General features: G+C 50.1%; 1 protein-coding gene across 2 annotated transcripts; it reads left to right on the top strand.

The window, feature by feature from the left end:
- Nucleotides 1–4924: 4924 nt before the first annotated feature.
- MAPK13 (mitogen-activated protein kinase 13) lies at nucleotides 4925–13362 on the top strand. 2 transcript variants are annotated; one of them, XM_005890505.2, is made up of 12 exons: nucleotides 4925–5199; nucleotides 6054–6183; nucleotides 7696–7754; nucleotides 10309–10417; nucleotides 10611–10640; nucleotides 11026–11073; nucleotides 11201–11315; nucleotides 11458–11529; nucleotides 12112–12191; nucleotides 12434–12512; nucleotides 12603–12779; nucleotides 13037–13362. In XM_005890505.2, exons 1-12 carry the CDS (start codon nucleotides 5081–5083, stop codon nucleotides 13117–13119), a joined length of 1101 nt encoding a protein of 366 aa, XP_005890567.1. In that variant the 5' UTR covers nucleotides 4925–5080; the 3' UTR covers nucleotides 13120–13362. The 2 variants fall into 2 exon arrangements, with proteins under 2 accessions (XP_005890567.1, XP_070217048.1); XM_070360947.1 differs by lacking the exons at nucleotides 4925–5199; nucleotides 6054–6183 and adding an exon at nucleotides 7432–7509.
- The last annotated feature ends 12187 nt before the right edge of the window (nucleotides 13363–25549 follow it).

Here is a 25549-nt window from a genome sequence, read left to right as displayed (position 1 = left end):
CTGCTTGCAGTGCAGGAGCCATTGCAAGCAGAGCCCGATCTCTGGGTTGGGAAGCTCCCCTGGAGGAGGACATGGCAACCTACTCCAAGGTTCTTGCCTGGGAGAATCTCACAAATAGAGAAGCCTGGTGGGTAACAGTCTGTAGGGTCTCAAAGAGTTGGACACGACTGAAGAGATGAACACGCACAAAAACACCTGGGGAAGTAAGATCCTGCATGCCTCCCGGCATGGCCAAAAAAAAATAAAAGTGTTTCAAAAATGTGACAGATGCTACAAAGGACAATGCAGAGATCAGAGAGAGCTGAGACCCAGACTTGGCTGGAATCTTCCACCAGATGGACCCCAGGCTACGTCTTCACAGGACTGGGTCAAGGATGGGAGGGCCAATCCTGCAGGCTGGGTGAAGGGAGGTGGGTCTTGGGGTGGAGTAGGGAGGCTGGGAGGGACAGGCCGATGTAGTGTGAAGAGGGCGGTCTGCTGTCTGGGTGCCGCGAAGGCTGCGGGCGGCGCCGCCAGTCTAATAGAGCCGTCCGTACCCCGCACTGTCCACCAGGGGGTGCTAACGCCGAGGCAGGGAGAGCGGACGAGGTCGGCGCCAGGAGCCGGGCGGCTGAGCCGGCAGCTGCACGGAGGAGGGGCGCCGACGAGCAGAGGGCGTCTGATGCTCTGTTCTTGGGACGGATGTTCTGTTCCGGGCCTGAATCCCTTCGAAGTGGAAGAGGTGTGGGGGGCGGGGGGAGACAGCCAGGTAAACCAGCGGCCAGGAAGCTACCCCCAGGTGTTCTGAGCTGGAGGATTTGACAGAGTCTGTTGGGGGCGGGCGAGGAGGGGGAGGGCAGGTCAGACGGGGGAACAGAGTGGACCCCTTTGGAAGGCAGACACCTGCTCCCCCCACCCCGAGATCCTCCTGGCTCACTCCTGTGCTTGTTCAGGTGCTGCTCCAATGACGCCTCCTCCGACAGACCTCTGCCTCTCCCACTCCTCCCCACGTCTCAAAACAGTCCTCGCAAGTCCTTCTTTATATATACTTTAAGTAAGTAAGTGCGTGCTAGTCGCTCAGTCGTGCCCCACTCTTTGAGACCCCCATAGACTGCAGCCCACCAGGCTCCTCTGTCCATGAGATTCTCCAGGCAAGGATACTGGAGTGGGTGATCTTCTCCAGGTGATCTTCCCCACCCAGGGATCGAACCAGGGTCTCCTGCATTGCAGGCAGATTCTTTACCTAATGAGCTACGAGGGAAGCATTTTCTTCACAGCACTTAACACTACCTGACATTACATGTGATTGAACCACATAAAATTGTCAAATATCAGCAATGTCATTTGGGTCAACCCAATACTGTACATGTGCTTATTGGTCTCTGGTCTGCCTCCCCACTAGAATGTCAGCTCCTCGCGGCAGGGACTTCTATTTCTTGCATTTCTTTTTCTCTTTTGGCCGCACCACACAGCATGTGGAATATTAGATCCCTGACCAGGGATCGATCCCACACTCCCTGCAGTGGCAATGCAGAGCCCTAAGCGGTCAATGATCCCCCACACCATGTCCCTGCCTTCCAGCATTTCACAGACTCACTGGGAAGACAGTGCCACAAGAACAGGCACTTCCCAGACACTCACTGGCTGGGCAGCCTGGCTGGTGGTTAAACGTGCAGATTCTGGAGCAGGATACCACATTAGAAGACCATGTCCACCACCTTCTTGGTCATGTGTGACTTTGGGCAAATTACTTAACACCTCTGGGCCTCAGTTTGTCCATCTGTAGGAGGGGAACATTGTATCCTGACACCCGGGAGCTGCCCAGGCCCAACAGCCAGGGCCTGGCGTTGCTCAGAGCTGGCCTGGCATAGCTCATCTTGATGTGCTCCTGCTGAACACAGGCAAGGCCATCTGTGACCACAATGGGACCGAGACAAAAATAAGACACTCTGTAATCATGTCTGAGCACAGAGAAAACAGAAGTGTTGTCCAAACCACAAACATGACCAAACACCCCCATCCAGCTACTCTTGAGTGAAGGCTGCCGCTTTACCAGTTACGGCTCCCTCCTCATTCTGTTGGCCCTCCTTCCAGGTAAGACTCATTAAGACACCTAACCATAAAATAACCTCCACTTCCTGATTTCATCTCATCCGGAACAAGGTCTGGCTTCCTCACACCTTCTACCAAATGACCTAACCTTGCAACAAGTCCTTTCCAACACTCCCTTACTGAGATGACTCCCTGCCCCACTGCCGGGTTCCCCTGTGTGTGTTCTCCATTGATGCAACCACTGACAAACCCAGTTTGTTCACCCACAGGTGTGTTTCTGGGAGGACTTTGGCTGGAGATCCTGACAGCCCCTAGCTCACTGGGTTGATGTTTTACTGCACTCAGAATGAACCATCCCCAGGACCCTTTTAATATACTTAGCACGTTTTAATATCATTACCATGTTACAAGGAGGACAGCGAAACTCAGAGAGGGGAAGGAACTTGGCCCAGGTCACACAGCTGGTACTGCAGAGGCAGGATGGAAATGCGGGTCTCATTCCAAAGCTGGTTTCCTTGCCCCCTGCCCCGATGTTAACCGGATAGAAACCAACCACACAGGGTCAGTGTCTGGGAGGAGAAGTGCAGAGGGGTCTTGGAGCTCAAACAGAAGAGAGCCCAGGGGCTGTGAATGGGGAGCACCCAGGAGGTCCTCGGTGACCCCTCCTCTTCCTCTCCCATTCACGACCTCCCAGATAGGATCGCCTAAAGTCATCTCTCCAAGGTTGCCTTGCTACTGAGTCAACACAGGTCCAGTGGAAGCTGAGGGGGGAGTCAGTGTCTGCAGTCTGGGGCCTGAGTCACTTCCTGACCATTGCTTAAGAGGTGTCCAGAGCCACAGCCTGAGTGGCCAGCTCATGCCCTTTCAGGATTGCACCCACTTGGGCAATGAACACTTCCCTGGCATTCGTCACCTTTCTGGGCTCACCTCTGTCACACTCAGGTTTTTGAGACAAGCACAGAGGCTCAAGGCCTGTCTCTTCCCTGGAGAATGGGATCCTCAACCCAGAAGGAGAACTGAGTCTCCTGGATAACTCTCTCTTGATTGTACCCAGCCCTAGACTCTGGCTTCCAGGATCGTATGCCAACAGACAACGGTGACGTATGTCTGGCGTCACCGACCCCCAGGTCCAAAACTCCTGCAGCCCCCCTCCTCCACCAGGCCCCAAGCCCCTTCCCTTTTCCTCCTACAGGGTCTCAGGGCTGGAGTAGAAGGTCAGGTAGGGGAGAGGGTGGGGAATTTGTCAGATTCCCCAGGGCAGGATGTATGAGGGAGACATGGTTTGATCAGTAGGCATGTCTTTAGGCAGATAATTTGAAACACAGGCCATCTCCTTTAAGAAGCAATGCCTCTCAACCCAGAGACGCTGCACAGGCTTGGAGTCTCAAACCAGATGGTCTTAGCTTCTTCAGCTCATCTCTGTCCCTTCCCAGCTCTGTGACCTTGGGTAAGTGACTTAACTTCTCTGGACCTCAGGTTCCTCATCTGTAAAATGAAGATAATAGTACTACTGACTCACAGGCCTCTCACCAGGATTAAGGGAGTCGGGTATGTAAAACACTTAGAATAATGACTGGTACACAGCAAACACAAGTCAGTGTTCATCAGATAAGTATTTTTTTCGCCTCTGATGGGCTGACTCTCCAACTCATTCTCCATACAGTTTTTCACAGCCTACTGTGTGACAGACACACGTAAGACAGATCCCCCACCTGCCATGCCTGTTGGGCATTTCTGTGGGATCCCAGCACCTCCCTCCCCCACGCCCCCCAGGGTCTGATGCCCTGTGTGGGGCTGGGGCACAGGGTTCGGGTTCTGAAGACTCCCTCGGGGGAGCTCCCTGGCTTTGAAGCACAGCATCTCCAGCCCTTCCACAACCCAATTCCCAGGCCAGCAAGGGGTCAGACAAGCCAGGTCAGGCATCTGGACCTCCTGCAGCCATTCTCTGCCACTGACCCTGTTCGTGGGAGGTCTCTGTGATTTAATTTGAGCCCAGAATCTTCTTCAGGATGCACAAACCACCCAGACACAGGTGGCCGAAGGCTTGTCATTGCCTTCACATTGCTGGCAATAGGAAGCCAGCAAAAACATTCAAAACCAGAAATGTGAATCTAGACTGCATGGTTCATATTACAGAATTACTGATATTAATTCTAGGTGGAAAAAAGATACTGTAGTTGTGTTTTTAAAACAATCCTTATCTTTTAGAGATACAAAAATAATATTTTCAGATGAAATGATAGGATGCCTGGTTTTGCTTCAAAACAATGGGGGAGGAAGTATGTAGAGGAAACAAAATCGACTAAGAGTCGATGTACTTATTGAAGCTGTGGGGTTCGCAATTGGGGTTATGCAGGGTCATTAGAATCTGCTTATCAACATGTGATTCAGAGATCCCTGGGCCTAGGAGCTGGTGAGAAATGCAGAATCTTAGCTCCACCCTGGATCTCCTGAACAATCTGTATTCAATGAAAATACCCCGGGGATTCGTGTGCACATTCAAATGTGAGAAGCACTGTCTACTTTTTTATGTTTGAAACTTCCCATACTCAACAAGTTATGGGCTTTTGTGGGGGGTTTTTTCCTCCAAAATTGTCTTAAAAATCTCCGAGATCTTCCTACAGAATCCTCTGCTGGCAGCAGCTGGGAGGCTGTCTTCCTGCCTTCTGTCCTCCCTGGGGGCCCCTGGGGAAATGGGCCCCCAGGCCGACCGCAGCAGCCGGCGGGAGGCGCCCCACCCCACCCCCTGCACCACCGCGCCCCTGCCGCTTCGCGCGGGCCTATGGCCGGGGTTCCGAACTCGGACCCCGGCGGAAACCCGGGGCTCCCGGGAGCCGCGGCCGGGCAGGCCCGGGCGTGGCCGCGCAGCGCACCTGGGCGCGGCGGCAGGTGGGACGCGTGGCCTGGACGGGGACCCGCCCTCGCGCAGGGGAGGAGCGGGAGGCCTGGGCGGGCACCGCGGGCACCGCGGGCGGGGGCCAGGTGCTGGGAGCCCGGCGAGCCGCGAGCGCAGCCACCGCGCTGGGGCCGCCAACACCGAGTGCCCGGGATGAGCTTCACCCGGAAAAAGGGCTTCTACAAGCAGGACGTCAACAAGACCGCCTGGGAGCTGCCCAAGACCTACGTGTCCCTGACGCACATAGGCAGCGGGGCCTACGGCTCAGTGTGGTGAGACCCTCCCCCTACCCCGCGCCTGCGCGACCACTGGGGCGTCGGGGGGCGCCTGGGGCATCGGGCCAGGCCGCTGGTGGGCGCCCAGGCACCGGGACGCGGGCGGGGCCTCCGCAAGAGCCAGAGCCCGGCCAATGCCCCCCCGCTTCCCGGATCCGCATCCGGTGGCCCCTCAACTGCTGGGCGCGCCGAGCTGTGCACCCACCACCTTTGATCGAGGACCCCAAGGCCCAGAGTCCTGCGGGTTGGGAAGACTTTGGCGGGTGCTCTTCCCAGGCTGAACCCTGGGACTGGAGGAGGCAGCAACTGGATCTTGAAGTGGAGTAGGAGCCTCGGGCTGTGGAGGCTGGCCGTGGGGCCGCCCCAGGCGCCACCTCGCTTTTCGCACCTGCTTGCTGGGGGTCTCTGTGGGTTGAATTAGGACTGAATCTGTTTCTCCAGGACTTACAAGGGACCCCAGAGTTTATGTGGCCGAATCCCAATTGATTGTTATTTATTACACATGGGTACACGGAGACGCAAACAAGAAGTGACTTGCCAAGTTGTTCGGGATCCTGTTGACATTAACTTGTGTTTGACCTTGGTGTAGGGCACCTCTCTCAGATCCTGCTTGCTCCCTCCTCACTCTCCCAGTCCCACTGTGCTTTCAGCGGCTCACTCACATTCCAGGTGGTGGGCATCAATCAGCTCCTCCTGGCTTAGACTACAGGCCCAGAGGGATTGGGATGAGGATGGCCGTGGCTCCCCAGATGGCTTGGGAGATGCCACCCAGGGTCTGGAGCCCTGCCTGCCTCTGAGTTGGGGCGGGGCAGGGGGGCGTGCTCCCTGCTGACCTGCCTTTGACCCTACAGCTCAGCCATCGACAAGCGGTCAGGGGAGAAGGTGGCCATCAAGAAGCTGAGCCGGCCCTTCCAGTCCGAGATCTTTGCCAAGCGGGCTTATCGGGAGCTGCTGCTGCTGAAACACATGCAGCATGAGAACGTAGGCTGGGCCTGGGGGCTGCTTCGGGGAGGCAGGGACGGGAGGGCAGCCCCAGAGAGGGTCCTGACCAGCCCCTCCTTGTGTGTGCACACGTCCATACGCACGCACGGAAGATACCCCAAGGTGATAACCCAACAGCGCCAGCAGAAAGGGAACCTCCTCCCTGCTCCTCTGGATCCTTGTTCCTCACCTGATTATTAAAACTATGTGCCAGGACCCACCCTACCTACTTCCCAGGTAAGGTGCAAAGGAATTTTTGGCAGTGGAGCAGAATGAACTTGGTGTCTCACTGTTATGAGGAAATGGGCACCGAAGAATTCTGTAGTTGTTCTAGATCTGAGACCCGGTGCCCAGTATCCTCCTTAATGTTGTTTCCACATAACTACAACAAGGGTAATAGAAACCTGTGAGCACTTATGTGCCAGGCACAGTTCTAAGAACTTTGCAGAAACCGGAATGTTTAATCCTCACAGTATCATATAAGTACCATTACCCCCTTATACAGATAGGGAAACTGAGGCACAGAAAGACTCACAGGTTATCAGACGAGATCAGGCACGTTCAGGGTGGTATGGCCGTAGACAGACAGATTATATGGTTAGTCAGTGGCAGAGCTGGGATCTGACCCTAGACAGCCTGGCTCCAGGCCCCGGAGCCTGACTTCAAGACTATCCTGTCTGATTGAAACAGCCAGGAAACTAGTGACCCAGTGCTGAGCCTGGCCCCTAGGCTTTGCTGCAGGATACCTGTATTGGCAGATAAGCATTTTAAAAAATGTGCTAAGTTGCTTCAATTGTGTCCGACTCTGCGACCCCATGGACTGTGGCCCGCCAGACTCCTTTGTCCATGGAATTCTCCAGGCAAGAATACTGGAGTAGGTTGCCCTTTCCTCCTCCAGGGGATCCTCCTGACCTCCAGTATAGAATCCAGGTGGAGGATTCTATGCTGCTAAGCCACCCCAGGGAAACCCAAGCGTTTAAAACAATGAGTTCAAAACACTGTGCATATTTTAAGTCCCATTCCTCCTCGGTCAGCTCCTCCCCATGGCCTCCAGCTGGAAAGTCTGGCCCCAGCTCTGAATCAGCCCTTTGGCAGGCAGGGTTGGATGTGGTGAGACCCAAGGTCAAGGACAGGGAGCCTGCTGGCTGGAAGATCTCTATCCCCTCCTAGATTCCCTTCCCCACTCGAGGTTCCCTGTCTGAGCGGAGACTGGGTTTGTGCTGCTTGTCCTGAGCACCAGACTTGGGGTCAGTGAGCACAGACATGTCCACCATTCCTTATCCCAGCCTGACTCTCCATCGCAGCGCACTGCAAATTCCTGCCCAGGTGGAGGAATCCCTCTCCCACCTCTGTCCCTTTTACTGCTTCTTCCCAGAAGGCTGGGAACCTGCCTCCTGCTGGAGGTGCTGTTCTAGGAAAGGGCAGGTGGTCCTGGGCAGGCCTGGGGCTGCAGAGGACAGATGTAGAGGGGTGCAGCAGCTGCCTGGCCCTCACTGGCCATCTTCTCTTTAGGTCATCGGGCTTCTGGATGTCTTCACCCCAGCCTCCTCCCTGCGCAACTTCCATGACTTGTAAGTCGGGCTGTGCTGGGTTCCAGGATATTTGCAGACCTTACTTGCCAATGAGGGGGGCAAGTAAGGGAGTGTCCAAGTTATTTCTTCTGGCAAAGGGGGGCTTCCTGTCCCAGGAGGCTATATGCCTTTGGGCTGGGGAGAGATCCAGCCCAGGGTGGACAGAACAGCTGGCCTGAAAAGGTGGCAAGGGCTTTTTACGGAGCCTAGCTGACACAGAGCTGTCTGCTCATCTGCTTTGCTTTACCCACCCTTAACACCGCAGAGACATTGGTGCCGGTCCCCACAGGATTTGCATCAGCCTCCCTCGCCATGTCCTGGTGCAGGTGTGGGTCTGGACCTAGGACTCTTCCTAGAATGAAGGGAGGATCACAAAGCCTTGGCTGCCCTGGCCAATGGGGATGTTTCTCAGAATTACACAGAACATGAAAATTTAGTTGCTAAATGCACGGCTTTGCTAGCGCAGTACCTGCTAAAATTTAGGAGACTTTGAGAGGGTGGATTTTTTTTTTTCCAGTCTTATTTCAACTGTAGCCGCAGTTCTCTTTATTAGGATGCTTTTGTTTTCAGTTTAATGCAGTGAGTTTGAATGGATTTTTTCCCCTACAATGCCAGCTGCTGGACTTAGCATTGGGAATTTAAAGTGGACCAGCTCCTCCAGGACAGACAGTGGTGAATACTGACCATGGTGGTCAGTGCTCTAAGTCTGGGTAGAGCCGGGAACTGCCAGCTGCCTCAGCGGGCTTCACAGAGGAGGTAACTCTGAACTCAGCCCTGAAGGATGAGTCAATGTTTGCCTGAGGTAGAAGGGCTGAAGGTGTCCCAAGGAGAAGGAACTGCATGGACCAAGCCATGATGCATGTGTGAAAGAGGCTGGGCCATCCTGAGAAGTACAGTGAAGCAGTGGCTGATTTAGTTAGGCTGAGTCCAGACTTGATTCCACAGGCAGCCTCAAGGCTATAGAAGTTTTGAGCAGCAAGGTGAGGTGATCAGATCGGATTTGGGGGATGCACTCTGGCAGCAGCAAGAAAGGAGCAGGGACACAGCTCTGGGAGAACTAGACCTTAGTCTAAATGCAGTCAAGGTGATGGGGTCCCAAGAGCTGACTTGAGACCCATCGAGAGGCAGCACTGTCAGAGTGTTGTATCCCTTGGGATGCAGTGGCAAGGACAGCCAGGGGATGCCAGGTTCCTACTCGCAATACAAGGTGAAGGAAGAACCGATCTTAGGAGAAAGATAATGAACTCCACTTTGGACACTTCATTTTTGCAAAGCCTATGAACATTCAAGTGTTTAATCAGCAAATAAACCCAGAGTTTAGGAAGGTCTGAGCCAGGGATGTGGATTTGGGCCAGAATAATCACTGGCGGATGAGAGCCGAAGCCCAGGGACAGGCTAGTGTAGGGCATGATGCGATGCTGTGGGTCAAGATACCAACATGAAAGAGAAGGTACACGAGAATGCGCAGGCAGAGAGCTGAGGCCGCCTGACCCGAGGTAGGATTCGCAGAGAATCCTGAGGGGATGTCAAGCTTTGCACAAGTTCCAGTAGAAAGAAAGGGAGTCGTGGGTGTGTGCGCTGGGCTGGTGGGGCAGGAACAGACACCCTGTTGTCAGGGAACTGCGCATTAAGGCAGTGGGGTGGACAGGTGAGGACCACTCTATCTAGAAGTTTGATCAGGAGGGAGAGCGAGGAGGAGTGGGGTACTCGAAGAAATAAGGTTAAGGGAGGGTGGCTGTAGCGCCTTAAGACGTCAGTGAGCTTGTCAGCTGAAAAGAATCAGTTTCCACGTAGAGGTGAAACATGAAGGTGGGAAGGAGCCTGTGCCTGGAGCAGGGGGTCCCAGTGCGTGGGAGGGGGTGCAGTCAGGTGGAAGAAGACCCTAAGTCACAGGCTCATGGAGATGGCCTCCACATTCTTTTATTTTTTTAATTCCTTTCTAGATCTTTATCCTTTTTTGTCTGGACTTTGCTGTTACTGCCTTGAGTAGCAGTTAGATTTTGCTGACTTTGACCTGTTTTGCAATCCCATTAAGTGAGGGTGATGGTTCAACTCTCTTTCTTCCTTCTTCACCCTCCTAGAAACTGTTTTATTGTTTCCTTCTTGGAAGGGAGACATTTTTGGATGTTTGAGGATTTTCATGGCAGCTCATGACCCTCTGAGGTGGGGAGAAAATATTTGTACAGAAGCAGAAGGAAATCCTGGCAGATGTTTCTAACTCACAGCAGTGGCTTTCTGTGGGGCGTGGAGGAGGGCAAGGAGAGGACACCTTTGAAGAGCGGGAACACTGATGCATTTGGTTTTCCTGAGCACAGCTCCAGCTGAAACACCCTGAGCTCTGCCAACAGGGCGGCTGCCAGGGCCAGGCTGGGAGCCAGGAGCCGGGAGGCCCACTGCCTGGGGATTTGGCTGGCTGTTGTGGGGCTGGCTCTTCTTGCACACGAAGGTCATCTCTAAGGCCTCTGTTCTGCCCCAGCCCTGTGCCCCTCCTCTGAGCTGGGACCTGGGGCTGGGTGGGGCTGGGGACTGTTCAGGAAGCCCTCATGCCTTGCAGCTACCTGGTGATGCCCTTCATGCAGACGGACCTGCAGAAGATCATGGGGATGGAGTTCAGTGAGGACAAGATCCAGTACCTGGTGTACCAGATGCTCAAGGGTCTTAAGGTGGGTGGGAGCCTGCCAGAGGGCAGAGGAGAGGGGCTGGGTGTTGAGACCTGGGGTCTGGGGGAGGCCAGGCCTTGAAGGTTTGGGAGAACACGCCATGACAGGGCAGAGGTGGTCTCTGAGCCAGCCCGAAGCACCTGGTATGAAAGCCGAACTCTGGACTCAGGCTTCTCCCTCTCTCTCCCCAACACAGTACATCCACTCAGCTGGGGTCGTCCACAGGGTGAGTGCTTTCTCTGCTACATCCTCAAAGGCCCTGCCCACCCCTGGGATCTTCTTGAAGTTGGGGGGAGATGGCACAAGGGGAGCCAGGGATAGGGAGTTTTCAGACCCAGCCTTGGCCCAAGAAGTCCTGCTCAGAAGAATTGCTGTGTTTTGGGGAACTTTTTGGGAAACTGTCACCAGTGAAGCTGAGCTGGGTGTTTCAGGCTCCAAGAGTCAGGAGCATGTTAGAGCTGGATGGACCCCAGAGGACACCTGGTCCAACCCTCACTCTGCACAGAAGCCCGGCACCCAGAGAAAGGGCCAGGGCCGCGTGCTGGGTGGTGGCCGAGTGGGGCCACCTCATCTCTGCCTCCGTCCAGCGCTCCATCTCTCCTCTCCTCTAGGACCTGAAGCCGGGCAACCTCGCTGTGAATGAGGACTGTGAGCTGAAGGTGATTGGGCTGCGGCGGGGTCAGCCTGAGCTCAGGGTGGGCCCCTCTTCCACCGGAGCCCCCAGACGCTGCTCCAGGAGCCCCCTCTCCTCAGCGAGCTCTTTTCCCTTTGTGCCCTGAGTTGTAGATCTTGGATTTTGGGTTGGCACGGCATACGGATGTGGAGATGACGGGTTACGTGGTGACCCGCTGGTACCGGGCCCCTGAGGTGATTCTCAGCTGGATGCATTACAATCAGACTGGTCAGTGGTTGGCTGCCCCAGGGAAGGGACTGAGGGTCTTCTCTGATGGCTGCCTCAAGCCTGTCTTGGAGACTCTGGGTTGACCAACTGTCGGGTCCTGGCCAGCCGGTCCAGGTGACACCTCCTCCCCCTCCCTCTGCAGTGGACATCTGGTCTGTGGGCTGTATCATGGCAGAGATGCTGACAGGGAAGACACTGTTCAAGGGGAAAGACTGTATCCTTTGCTGGAAAAGCCAGTCTTCATCCAGGGATTCATTCCTTCAACAGACACTTTATTACTTAAATCTCTTTTTCTTAATGTGAAAGTGATACATGCTTCTCAGTGGAGTAATTTTAAAGTGCAGAGAAGCAAAATGATGAAAACCAGTCACCTGTGATTCCACCATCCTGCAGAAAAATACTTGATGTTTTGGCACCACACGCACCAGTTGAGCACCTCCGTGTGCCATACTGGGACTGGGGAGACGAGACGGGGTCTCCCTGCCAAACTCAGAATGCAAGGCTGTGGGGGGAGTAGACAAAGAAATGCACGGAGGTGACGGAGTGGGATGAAGCTGGGAAGGTGGCACCTGCAGGAGCATTTGTGGGGAGGGACCCTTAACCCAGCCTGGCAGGTGGCAAGTCTCACCTGCATCCTGAAGGATGAACCTCCACTCCTGAAAACAGGAGGAGGTGAGTGTCTGGAGCCTGGATGGTCCACCCTGCTGGGCGGGCCTGATGGAGGGGCAGCGGGAAGGGCGGCTCCAGACCACCTCCCGCCCCAGTGAGTGAGGCCGAGCCTTAACCTGCTGCCAAGACCTGGACCAGCTGACCCAGATTCTGAAAGTGACCGGGGTGCCGGGTGCAGAGTTTGTGCAGAAGCTCAATGACAAGGCGGTGAGTGGCAGATGGGCCCAGGCTGGCCGGGGCTGTGCCCTTGGCTGACCAGGGTCAGGGAGGTGGGCTCACCCCCACCACCCCTCTGCCCTGGCAAGGGCTCTTGCCTTTATCTCACTTTGGATTCAGACCTGAGCCCTCAGCCCTGCTCAGCAGCTTTTCTGGGGTCCCTGCTTTAGATCCTATGGCCTGAGTCCCAAGGAGCTGACAACTGGGGATTACTCTGCTGTTCTGTCTTCCAGGCCAAATCCTACATCCAGTCCCTGCCACAAAGCCCCAAAAAGGATTTCTCTCAGCTCTTCCCGCGTGCCAGCCCCCAGGGTGAGTCTCAGGGGCCTGCAGTCTGTGTCCCCGCGGGTGGGCTGGGTTCTCCCAGGCCTGGGGCGGGAGGCTCATGCTCTGTGATGGCAGCCACAGACCTGCTGGAGAAGATGCTGGAGCTGGACGTGGACAAGCGCCTGACGGCCTCGCAGGCCCTCGCCCACCCCTTCTTTGAGCCCTTCCGGGACCCTGAGGAGGAGACAGAGGCCCAGCAGCCGCTCGAGGATTCCTTAGAACGCGAGAAACTCACAGTGGACGAGTGGAAGCGTAAGGGCTGGGCGCCTCAGCGCCTTCTCCCCGCAGCCTGCAGCCTGTCTCCTCTGCTGGCTTCGTTTCCCCGCCTGGCCTCAGCGGCCCTGGCATTTCTCCTGGAGACTGTGGCCTCTTTCTCTCTGAGCAAACAGTCTCCTGCGTGTGCTTCTTTCTCCCTGTGCTGAGTGGACTTCCCGCTCTGCACCATGTCTGCTGGGGGAGGGAGGCAGGCGCTTGCCCTCAGCACCCACCACCACCCCTGCCTTCCTCAGAGCACATCTACAAGGAGATCGTGAACTTCAGCCCCATTGCCCGGAAGGACTCTCGGCGCCGGAGTGGCATGAAGCTGCAGTGACCCTTCTAGCCCGACCCTCGGCTGAGCCCAGGAATGGTCTCGTGATACCACCTACCAGGCACTGCCCCTGGGACCAATATTTATTTATCACTACTGAAGTCTCAACCCGTCTTGGATTATAGCCTTCCAAGCAGAGGACGGAGGGCTTGTGTAGGAAACAGGCCTAGTAGACGCAGAATTCAGAGGTGTTGGCTGGGAAAAAATAGCTCTGATCATAACTGGCCACATTAAAGCACATAATGTGGAGAATTGCTTGTGTGTGTGGAGTCCTTTCTTTCATGGCTGGAGTGGGGCTGAACTGGGGTGGCGGTCTGCGGCAGTGATGGTGTATTAGCTTGCTAGGGCTGCTGTAACAAATTACCACAAACTAGGAGGCTTTAAAATCATAGAAATTTATTCTCACAGTTCGGAGGCTGGAAGTCTGAAATCAAGGTGTTGGCCGGGCCATGTGCCCTCTGAAGATTCTAGGCAAGAATCTCTCCTGGCCTCTTTTTAGCTTCTGGTGACTCCTGGAATCTTTGGTGTTCTTTGCCCTGTGTGTCACTACATCATCACTATCTCCGCCCCTGTCCTGGCCTCCACTACTGTGTCTTTGATCTTATAAGAACATCAGTCACTGAATTTAGGACCCACCCTAATCTAGTATGATCTCATCTTAATCATTGGTAATTACGTCTGCAAATACCTTATTTTCAATAAAGTCACATTCTGAGGTTCTGGGTGGGGGACGTGAGTTTGGGGGGCACTTTATTCAATCCACGACAGATGGCCATGAGGGAGGGGCCCCTTCCCAGAGCCTCTTTGTTGTGGAGCCAAATGTGACTGGCTGCTAAATTAAGGCAGTTGCAGAGAGAGCTGCAGCTGGTGAGACACTGCATGCAGGTTATTTTGGGTGAGTGATCAGCAATCAAGATGCAAAACAACGGCAGGCTTGTTGACTGGGAGCTGCGGAAGGCAGAAATGGGCTTTTTCCAGGAAAAGAGTTTGGCTCCTTCCCGCTTTGGGGAATTGTACGTCGCTCCTGAGCTCTAACCTGACAATGGATCGGGTCCTCGTGTTCAGGCTTGAATTCTCTGTTGGGGTCTCAAACTTCCCTGTGCACCAGGGTCTGATTAAAAATGCAGATTCCTGGGCTCTGACCTTGGGTTTAACGGGTCTGAGGTTGAGACCCCAGAAGGTTTGAATGAGGACCCTGTTACCTCAACCCAAGCTCAGTGATTCTGATGGATATCAGGTCACACTTACAGCAACATTTTGTTGATTTCAGTACCACTTTAATTTGTCAAGAGGCCTAAATTAGAAACCTACAATGGGAGGATGAGGGGATTTAGAGGAGTTTCACTTTCTCATTTTAGAGATGTTAAAACTGAGGCTCAGACAGGGCATTTTTAGGGCAGTAAAACTATTCTGAATGATGTCATGGTGGATACACGACATTATGCATTTTTCAAAACCAGTGGAACTGTACAACACAAACAGTGAACCCTCAAGTAAGCTATGGACTTTCTTTAAAAATAATGTACCAATATTGGTTCATCGGTTGACACTTTCCTCTCATCCCTCAGCCAAGAAAATATAACCGTAGCTGCAGGAGGAAGAATCTCTCTTGTCCCTTCTCCCTACACTTGGCTTTTGTTTCTTTAAATTGGGCTGGGGACTTCCCTGGTGGTCCAATGGTTAAGACTCCGTGTTTTCACTGCAGGGTGTGTGCGTTCAATCCCTAGCCAGAGAACTAAGATCCTGAGTGCTGCACAGCATGGCAAAAAAGCAAAGGGCGGGGCGGGGGTGGGGGGGGTGGCTGAAAAAACTTCCTAAGAACAACTGAGTGCTCCCTTCCCTTTATTCCACAGTGAGCTTGGGGCTCCATCCTCATGTAGCTGAAGGTAAAGAGGCTGGAGGTCTCCTTTTTCACAACGGGCAGCAGAGGCCCAAGGCCACTCCATCGAGCTCAAGATCTCAGTGACTTGCCGCAGTCATGCCTCACCCCTGCGTCCCACGCCAAGGTTTCCTGGAGCAGGAGCAGTGCCTGGTGGGATTCTGACCTGGGTCCTCCTGTGGGAGCCTGTGCTCAGCTGGGCAGCCATCCTCACTGGGCCAGCGTGTCAATAGGGACCGCTCCTGGTCTGGGGGCCCTTGACCTCTTTTGTGCCGTGAATCCCTTCTCAAAATATTTTCCTTTGCATACAGGGATCACAAAGGAAACTAGCTATGATGAAATACAGTTGTGAAAATATCGAAGCGTGTGATGTTGTAATATATGGGTTTCTTTAACACATTAAATAACAAGAATCAAGGGGATGAGCCCAATAAACCACTGTCAACTTGAAGTAGAAATGAGTTTAAACAATGTTTCAAGATACCTGCAAATGTAAAAGAAAAAGCACTGCTTTCTAGTGGCCCTGCCAATGCAACTGCAGTTTTTTGCCTTTATTCATAACTGAGAAAATGGAGGTGAGTGGAGGTTAAGTTGTAATATTTTCCAGTCTCAGTTCACCGACCTCTGAATTCCAGTGTACAGGCTGTGGTTCAGGGATCCTAGTTAAAAACTTCTGTCTTGGATACAAAAATGCGACTTTAGGGATCCTTTGCTACTTCTTAACCACCACCTGTACCCCTACACCTCACCTTGTATGATCATGGAGCCAGGCTGGAAATGCCAAGATCTGCCCCCAGACGCCACAACACATACTTCCTGCCATTCCTGTGTCTCCCAACCTTGCCATCCAGGGAGGGATGGGTCTGACTGGGGCATTTTGCTAGGCAATTTGCAGAGGCCTCTGTATCTAGTTTTCAAGAAGGTGGACTCCTCCCACCCCCACCCCCACAGCATTCCTTCTAAACAGTTTTACTGAAGACATTTGGCCCAGAGCAGAGGCTGGGGTCCAGGTCTCCTGTTTAGCAGCGCCCTGTTCTTTCCCAAAACAGCGGCGTAGTCACCCACTGAGACCAGCGTGTGTGCTCCTCCCTCCTGCGTTACTGTCCCATCCTCTCAACCATCACAGACACAGAAGACAGGCTTGTGGCAACTGGCCAAGAGGAGAAACTCCCAGGAAGACACTTGCTGCTCTTTGTTTTCCCAAAGGTCTCCCCCCTTGAGAGTATTTTAGTAGGACTCCAGGAGGGCACGAAGGTGAGGGAGTGAGGAAGGGAAGTGCATTTGAGAAGTGGTGTGGCTTAGCAGGTGGTTTCTCCTGACTGGATCGAGGCAGAGGGCCATCAGTGCCCACATTCTTCTGGGACTGTGTCCAGCTCCCTGTCAACACCCTGGAAAAACTCAGGAGGAGGCTGCTGAGTATGCTCGGGGAGGCTGGACCATAAGCCAAGGTCTCCTGGTCTTGGCTGAAATTATTTAGGGTTTCTCCTGTGGAGAGCCTGCTGCTGCTGCTGCTGCTGTTTAGCCACTTCAGTTGTGTCCGACTCTATGTCACTGGACGGCAGCCCGCCAGGCTCCTCTGTCCGTGGGATTCTCTAGGCAAGAATACTAGAGTGGGTTGCCATGCCATCCTCCAGGGATCTTCCCGACCCAGGGATCGAACCCGGGTCTCCTGCACTGCAGACAGATTCTGGACTGCTGAGCCACCATGGAGAGCCTACACATTCTTACCTGATGCGGCACCTCAGGGCTTTTAAGTACAGATTGGTGAACAGAAGGAACTTTCCTCATATTGTGGGGTTCGTAAGATCCCAGAACTTCTGTTTATACAGAAGTTCCAAGGAGGAACCCCAACAGAGACTGTGGTTGGATTTCCTCCAGGCAAGCAAGATCCGGCCTTGGCTTTAGAAATGACAGCCCAGCCCAGCCTCGCCTTTCCATCCTGTCAGAAGAGCGGCGCCTCTGTTTCACCCTCTTTCCCTGTGTGGCTTCCTAAGGGGTTAAGTGTTGGGCTCTGGCAACTCCCTGCTGTTTCACCCTGTACCAGAAACTGTGACCTTGGGCCTCAGTTTCCTCATCTATAAAGTGAGCCTAATAGTACTAAAGAAATTAACATAAGGGAAGCACTCAGAACAGTACCTGGCACATGGGAAGTGCTCACTAAGCATTAACCATTATTTTTGTTTTCTCTGCCTCATGCTCTTCCCTCCTTGATTACCCCATCTTCCTGACATTGTCATGTCCTCCTTCTCAACAGTGGTTTTCTCCACTCAACTGGTCTCCTTCATATTACATCTTCCCTCAGAGGGTCCTCGAGAGATCTGACCTCGGTCTCTTATGCTGCTGCTGCTAAGTCGCTTCAGTCGTGTCCGACTCTGTGTGACCCCATAGACGGCAGCCCACCAGGCTCCCCTGTCCCTGGGATTCTCCAGGCAAGAACACTGGAGTGGGTTGCCATTTCCTTCTCCAATGCATGAAAGTGAAAAGTCAAAGTGAAGTCGCTCAGTCGTGTCCGACTCTCCTCGACCCCATGGACTGCAGCCCACCAGGTTTCTCCGTCCATGGGATCTTCCAGGCAAAAGTACTGGAGTGGGGCTCTTATAGTACAGTTTATATTACGACCCTGCTATCTGCAGCTTCTCAGGTAGGATCTAGGAGGCAGCAGAGGGTGGAGTTGAGAAGTGTGGAGTTGTGGGCTTTGCTTCCGAAAAGACCTGGGGTTGAGAGAGAAGGGAGAGATGGATTTAAGGAATTGGCTCATGGAACTGGGTGGAGAGTAGTTGGCAAGCCTGAAATCTGAAGGGCAGGCTAGTAAGCTGGAAATTCAGGCAGAACATCTTATAGGTTTGAGGCAGATTCTGTCCTTTCTAAGAAGACTCAATTTTTGCTCTTAAGGCCTTCAACTAATTAGATGAGGTCTGCAAACATTTATGCTTTACATAAAGTCAGATTGTAGATGTTAATCACATCTACAAAATTTCTTTCCAGCATCTTCTAGACTAGGGTCTAAGGATACCACTGGGCATACGGCGTATCCAAGTTGACACATAAAACTAACCATCACACCACGTAAGTTGGGGGGGCAGGGTATCTACTCCTTTGAACCTCATTTTCTTTCTCTAAAATGGTATAGAAGGGCCTACCACCTCATAGGACTGGTGAGGGGAAAGTGCATAGAGAGTCAAAATTAGCTCTTGTACCACGGGGTGCTCAACAACACATGTTGATGACAGCCATGCTCTTGAGAGTACCCAGAGATCCATGCCACAGCCGCTGCTCTTGAGCTTCAGTGGAGCTGCGTGGGCATCACAGAAAACTGTGGAGGCGCACCCATTCCCATCCACTCCTGCCCGACAGACTGGCTCAGAAGCTTCAGTTGATGTGAAAAACGCCCAAAGAAGTGAACCTCACTCTCTTTTTTTATGGGGAAAGGAGGAAAGTTTCTCCACTGGGTTTCTTCATCTTTGAGACAGTGGAGGGCTTGGAGCAACACGTCAGGAAGAATTATACTTCACTTCTTCAGCAGCCATTTCACATTTTGTGAGAACTGCATATTCATGTCGGTAAAACAGCCAAGTAGGAACCAGATGACAGCTCAGTTTTCCTGAAAATCAGGAAATCAATCAAGCTGCCAAAATGAGATGACTGCATTGTGAAATACTGCTAACAGTCCAGAAAGTTGTTTTAAGTAAGAATTTTTTGAAATGGAAATTCTGTTTCTCTTCTCCTTCTTCCTCCCTGCCTCCCTCCTCTACCTCCTTCCTTCCCTCCTTCCTTCCTTCCCTTCACTCCTTTTTAAGGCCAATGGTTAAAAGCCCACTGTTCAACTGTTTCCAACATGTTCAGCGTAGGTGTGAGTTTTCAAAGAACAGGTGAGATGACATGTGGCTCTCTCTGCCTCTCTCCCAGATTTTTCCATTGTTGCAACTAACTGACACCCTTCTCTGCCTGTCCAGGAGCCTGCCTGCCATTGTCCACACCTGTCTCTCCTGTTTCCTGTCCTTTTTTTAACAGTGAAGCCATGACTTCAGCCACCTCCCTAACAATCAGGAATAAAATGACTCCAGAAAACTTTCTCTGTGTCTAGTGTTAAGCTGTACCTTTTAAACTTTGTTTAAATATATAAAATAAACTTCTAGTTTTAGAATAGTTTTAGATTTATATAAAAGCTGCCATCCCTGGTGGCTCAGATGGTAAAGAATCCGCCTGCAATGCGGAAGACCGGGCTTTGATCCCTGGGTCCGGAAAATACCCTGGAGGAGGGCATCGCCACCCACTCCAGTATTCTTGCCTGGAGAATCCCATGCACAGAGGAGCCTGGCGGGCTACAGTCCATGGGATTGCAAAGAGCTGGACATGACTGAAAGACTACACACTTTTCTTTCTGTGCGCTCCATATCCAGTTTCCCTATTATTAATATCTAAAATTAGTATGCTACATTTATCACAACTAATAAATAAATATCGATATATCATTAACTAAAATCTATACTTTTATATTTCCCTAATTTTTACCTATTCTCTTTTGTTCCAGGATCCCATTCACTTTGCTACATGTCTCCTGAGGTTCCTCTCGGCTGTGACAGTTTCTCAGACTTAGCTTATTTTCAGTTATTTTAACAATTTTGAAGAGTACTGGTCAGGTATTTTGTAAAATGTCTCTCAGTTAGGGTTTATCTGATGTGTTCTCATGGTAAGACTGGGATAATGTGTTCTGGGGACAAAGGTCCCATGAGTAAAATGTGATCATATTATATCATGAGTTTGTTGTTGTTTAGTTATTTAGTGTCAAAATGATTGATCACTGTCAGTGTTAACCTTGATTGCTTAAGTAAGGTTGTATTAGCCAGATTTCTCCACTGTTTGGTTACTTCTTCCCTCTTTACTTTGCCATTCCTTGAGAAGGGAAATTATTTGGAGTTCCCCTGCATGGGAGATTTATTCAGCAATTTATTTATATCAGAGTGGATTCATGGATATTTATTTTTAAACACTGGGTTATAATCAAATATATAGCATAATAAAATAAAAATAATAAAAGTTTTATTTTTTGGCTTGATTTGTAGGTTTTCTTCCTTTTGTGTGGATTGAGCCTATATCCCTGAAAGGACCTGGAGGTACTGTCCACACCCAGAGAGTCCACTCATCAATCCTGCAGACACATGGCGTCCTAGGGGTAGTGGAAACGGTTTTCACTTCTCCCATCTGGATGCTGGTTGGTCCACAGAGTCCACTTTAGACAGGCATCCTGAAGGCCCTTCTTCCTCTTGCCCTTACTGATCGTCTCAGTCATTTCCATCCCTATGTCCACTGACCCCTGGGTGAGGAATCTGGGGGACCTTCATTCTATTTGCGTGAAATAGTAAAGCTGCTGCTGCTGCTGCTAAGTCACTTCAGTCGTGTCCGACTCTGTACGACCCCATAGACGGCAGCCCACCAGGCTCCCCCGTCCCTGGGATTCTCCAGGCAAGAACACCGGAGCGGGTTGCCATTTCCTTCTCCAATGCATGAAAGTGAAAAGCGAAAGTGAAGTTGCTCAGTCGTGTCCAACTCTTCTCGACCCCATGGACTGCAGCCTACCAGGCTCCTCCATCCATGGGATTTTCCAGGCAAGAGTACTGGAGTGGGGTGCCATCGCCTTCTCCAATAGTAAAGCTAAACAACAAATTAAACATTCATGGGCATTACAGCTATCCTCTAGTTGCATGCTTCCTAGGTGACTGTTTCGGGTTCTTGGCATACATTGTTTCTAATCCTCTAACGACAGGGTCATTGCTAGTCCCATTTTACAGATGCGGAAACTGGGACTGTGAGAGTTTAAAAAATATACCCAGGGTTTTTCTCCTACCACATGGTTTGCTCCTTCTCAATAGTCTCCTTCACTAGTCGCTCTTCTTTGCTGCCACCTCCTATGTGACCCCGTGCAAACCACTTCCCTCTGAGCCTTAATTTCTTGCCTGGCGATACTGTTGGATGAAGTCAATGAGATACACAGAAAGTCTTCTGCACACAGCTCAATAAATAGCATCTGTTATTACTTTAAATTTAATGAGGATTTTTTTTTTTTTTTAAAAACCTCTTTCTACTCGTTTCCCTTTTACATTTATGCTCACCTCTTAATGGTCTCATCTATTCTCACGGCTTTAAATACTATCTATATGTCAGTGAATACCAAATGTATACATCTACCTTGGATCTTTCCTTTAAATTTCAGACATCTTAACAAAAGTTGGAGGTTCTGGACTTCCCTGATGGTACATTGGATAGGAATCCGCCTGCCTATACAGGGGCAGGGGTTCAGTCCCTGGTCCGGGAAGGTCCCACATGCTGTGGAACAGCAAAGCCTGTGCACCACAACTGCTGAAGCCTGCGTGCGACCGCTCCCGCGAGTCACAAACACTGAGCCCGCGTGCCACAACTACTGAGGCTTGCACGCCCAGAGCCTGCACTCTGCGACAAGAAGCCACCACACTGAGCAGCCTGTGCACTGCAACGAAAAGCAGCCCCCACTCACCGCAACTCGAGAGAAAGCCCGTGCACAGCAACAAAGACCCAGCACGGCCAAAATTCAATTAATTAATTAACGTGCGTGCTAACTTGCTTCAGTCGTGTTCCTCTCTTTGTGACCCCGTGGACTGTAGCCTACCAGGCTCCTCTGTCCATGGGATTCCCCAGGCAAAAATACTGGAGTGGGTTGCCATTCTCTTCTCCAAGGGATCTTCCGAACCCAGGAACAGAACTCGCATCTCTTATGTCTCCTGCATTGGCAGGCAGGTTCTTTACCACTAGCATTTGGGAAGGCAATTAATTAACAACATCAAAAGAAGCTGGAGATTCTACTTCCAGTAGTTGCGGAGTATCCTGTATTGTATTATAATAAATATGGACGCTGGGTAAAATAAAAGAATACAATTATTTGAAGGGCATGGAGAGAACAAAAAAAGGAAGAAAAACTGGGAGTTAACTGCTGATAGAAGGGAGGTGCAGTGGATAAGACGTGATTATGAGGATTTTTGCCTGAAGGCACTACCCAGAACAATTCTAGCATTGGATGACCAGAATTCAAGCATGATGTTGCTGGTCTTACTGGTTTGACAAGTCAAGAGAATCAAGTTTAGAAAGGAAATCCAAGAAAGGAAGAAGCCACAGAGGCTTCTTTAAAATGCATATAAAATTTGACCAAACCCTTAGCTGACTCCTGACCTGTGCATATACAAGGGATACTCCAAGGAGCCCAGCAGAAAACAACCAGAAAAAGACAATTGGAAACTAAAAGAACTGAGCAGAAATATTAGCGGCTGCCCATCTCAAGGGACACAGAATTTGAAATTTTATGCCTGCCAAGTTAACTGCCTGATAAAAATAGTCTCTAGAGGAAGCTAAAAGAATCTAGATTTTCTACAATGTATCAGCTACAATGCTCAGTATTAGAAGATTTTTTTTTTTAATGCTGAACTTGCAAATAAGCACGGAAATGTGAACCATAGCTAAAAGAAAGCAGTCTATTGCTGCTGCTGCTAAGTCGCTTCAGTCGTGTCTGAATCTGTGCCACCCCACAGACGGCAGCCCACCAGGCTCCCCCATCCCTGGGATTCTCCAGGCAAGAACACTGGAGTGGGTTGCCATTTCCTTCTCCAATGCATGAAAGTGAAAAGTCAAAGTGAAGTCGCTCAGTCGTGTCCAACTCTTAGCAACCCCATGGACTGCAGCCTACCAGGCTCCTCTGTCCATGGGATTTTCCAGGCAAGAGAAGAAAGCAGTCAATAGGAAGCAATTCTGAAATAACTCAGATATTTAATTAGTTGGTGAAGCTTTCAAAGTGGCAATAATATATATGTTCAAGAACCTTAATAAATGCACTCATAATGAATGAGCAAGTGGTCAAATTCATCAGAGAACTAGAAACTATTAATAAGAGATAATTCTAGAGTGAAAAACATAAATGAAAAATTCACTAGATAGGTGTCATACTACATGATCCATGGCAGGTTAGGACCATGGTGGCAGAGTCCTGGACACTGAGGAACCACACAGATGGAGGGCTGACTGTAAGTTATACACAGAGTTTTGACTACACAGAGGATCTGTACCCCTAACTCCTGTATTGCTCAAAAGTCAACCGTACATTCTTTCTCAGAGTTTCTTTAAAAGAGACAGGAATACTTAAAGTGAAGAATATACCACTACATTGCAAAGTTTATAATACGTCCATTTAATAAATATGAAGACAACAGCACAAAAGATAAGTTGGGGAAGGAACTTTACTGTTTTAAGATTCTCATATTTAATGTGACATGATATAATATAAAATCCAAGTAGACTATGATAAATTTAGGATGCATATTATAATCCCCAGAAGAGCCACTAAAAACTAAGGCAAAATAAGAATTAAAACAAAATGAGTAAAACATTCAATTAAGCCAAACAAAGGCAAGAAAAAAGTAGATAGAAAAAACAGAAGTAACAAATAGTAGACCTAAATCCAACCATATTTATGGTTACATTAATGTAAATAACCTAAACACTACAAATCAAAGGCAGAGATTATCAAAAAGGGTAGAAAAGACCCAACAACTTGCTATCTACATGAGAAGTACTTTAAAGAAAGACACAGGTCGATTGAAAGTAAAAGGATAAAAAATCATAGACTATGAAAACAGTACACAAGCCAGCATGAGTGGCCAGAGCAGATCAAATCAAGAAGATTTCAGGACAAAGCTATCAGAGACAAAGAGGGACATTCATAAAACGAAAGGGTCAGTTTTCATCAGAAAGACACAACCATCTTAAACGGTTAAGATTATGTAACATTTATGTGACACGTAAATGTGTCTGTGCCTAATAACAGAGCTTCAAAGGGCCTGCATACTGACAGAACATACCCAATATATCTATTTCATTTTTTGTGTGTTTCATATCACTAATACCCTTCCTTAGCTATTTTAATGTCTATTATGCTTGTTCTAAACTTTTGGTTTATCTGTTTGAACACATATTCTTCTGAAGGCAATGCTCCTTGCACTCTTTTTATTTTGGCTTCTTTGTCTAATAACGAACAGTGGGGAAAAGCAAAGGTCATACCTAGTCTGCATAAGGATAAGATAGTGGGCAACCTTGCCTTGTTTCAAAGGAAGTTTGCTACTAAAATACTTAATGTTGCAATTAAGCATGAATGTTTACTGCATTTTGGTGGATACATTTAAACAGGTTAAGGAAGTAAACTTTTTTCCTAATTTGCTAGTTTTTTTTTTTTTAATTGCATGACTTAAATTGCATTGAATGCCTTTTCTGTAAAAATATCATGTTTTCCCCTTTGCATCTGTTTACATAATGAATATATTAATGTGTTTTCTAGTAGATTCTCATGGTGAATCCTTCCTGGTTACAACACATAGGTGCATATCTATTATAAACATCTTGTGGTACACTGGTTACAATCTATGAACCAGCACTGATATATTCCCATTAACTACAGTTCATAGTTTACATTAACGCTCAGCCTGTGCATTGCATAGTTCCACGTGCTTTGATAAACGCACAATGTCATGTAGCCACAATTATAGTATCATATAGAATAATTTTACTGCCCTAAGTGAATCCATCTATTAATCACGCCATCCCACATCCTGCCTGTTGAAGCCCTGGCAGCTAGTTTTGGTTTTTTTTTTTTACTGTTTCTATAGTCTTGCCTTTTCCAGAACGCCATATAGTTGGATTCATAGAGTAGGCAGCCTTTTCACACTAGTTTTTTGTTTAGCCATAAGGCAATGGCAACCCACTCCTGTACTCTTGCCTGGAAAATCCCATGGATGGAGCAGCCTGGTGGGCTGCAGTCCATGGGGTTGCTAAGAGTCAGACACGACTGAGCGACTTCACTTTCACTTTTCACTTTCATGCACTGGAGAAGGAAATGGCAACCCACTCCAGTGTTCTTGCCTGGAGAATCCTGGGGAAGGCGGAGTCTGGTGGGCTGCCGTCTGTGGGGTCGCACAGAGTCGGACACGACTGAAGTGACTTAGCAGCAGCAGCATGTCTTTTTGTGACTTGATAACACTTACTTTTCTCACTCAACATTCCATTGTCTGGATGCGCCACCATTTGTTCATCCGTTAGCCTCTTGAAGGATATCCTGGTTGCTTCCAGTACTGGGCAGTTATGAATACAGCTGCTGTAAGTTTGTGTGCAGGTTTTTCTGCGAGCACATGTTTTTAACTCAGTTCAGTAAATGCCTAAGAGCACAACTGCTGGATTGCATGGTAAGCCTTTGTTCAACCTCATAAGAAACTTTCAAATTGTTTTCCGAAGTGGCTGCATCATGCTGCATTCCTACCAGCCAAGACTGAGTTCCTGTTGCTTCACATCCTTATCTGCCTTTAGTGCTGTCAATATTTTGGATTTTAGCCAACCCAATAGTTATGTAGTGGTATCACATTGTTGTTTTAATTTGTAATTCCCTAAAGACATATTATGTAGACCATGTTTTCATGTGCTTATTTCCCATCTGGCCATCTTCTTTGGCAAGGTGTCTATTCAGATTTTTTCCCATTTAAAAGATTA

This window comes from Bos mutus, chromosome 23 (assembly GCF_027580195.1).
Source record: "Bos mutus isolate GX-2022 chromosome 23, NWIPB_WYAK_1.1, whole genome shotgun sequence".
In the NCBI taxonomy this organism is placed as follows: domain Eukaryota; kingdom Metazoa; phylum Chordata; class Mammalia; order Artiodactyla; family Bovidae; genus Bos; species Bos mutus.
The sequence above is the reverse complement of the archived record's forward strand: the minus strand, read 5'-3'. Positions and strand labels throughout refer to the sequence as shown.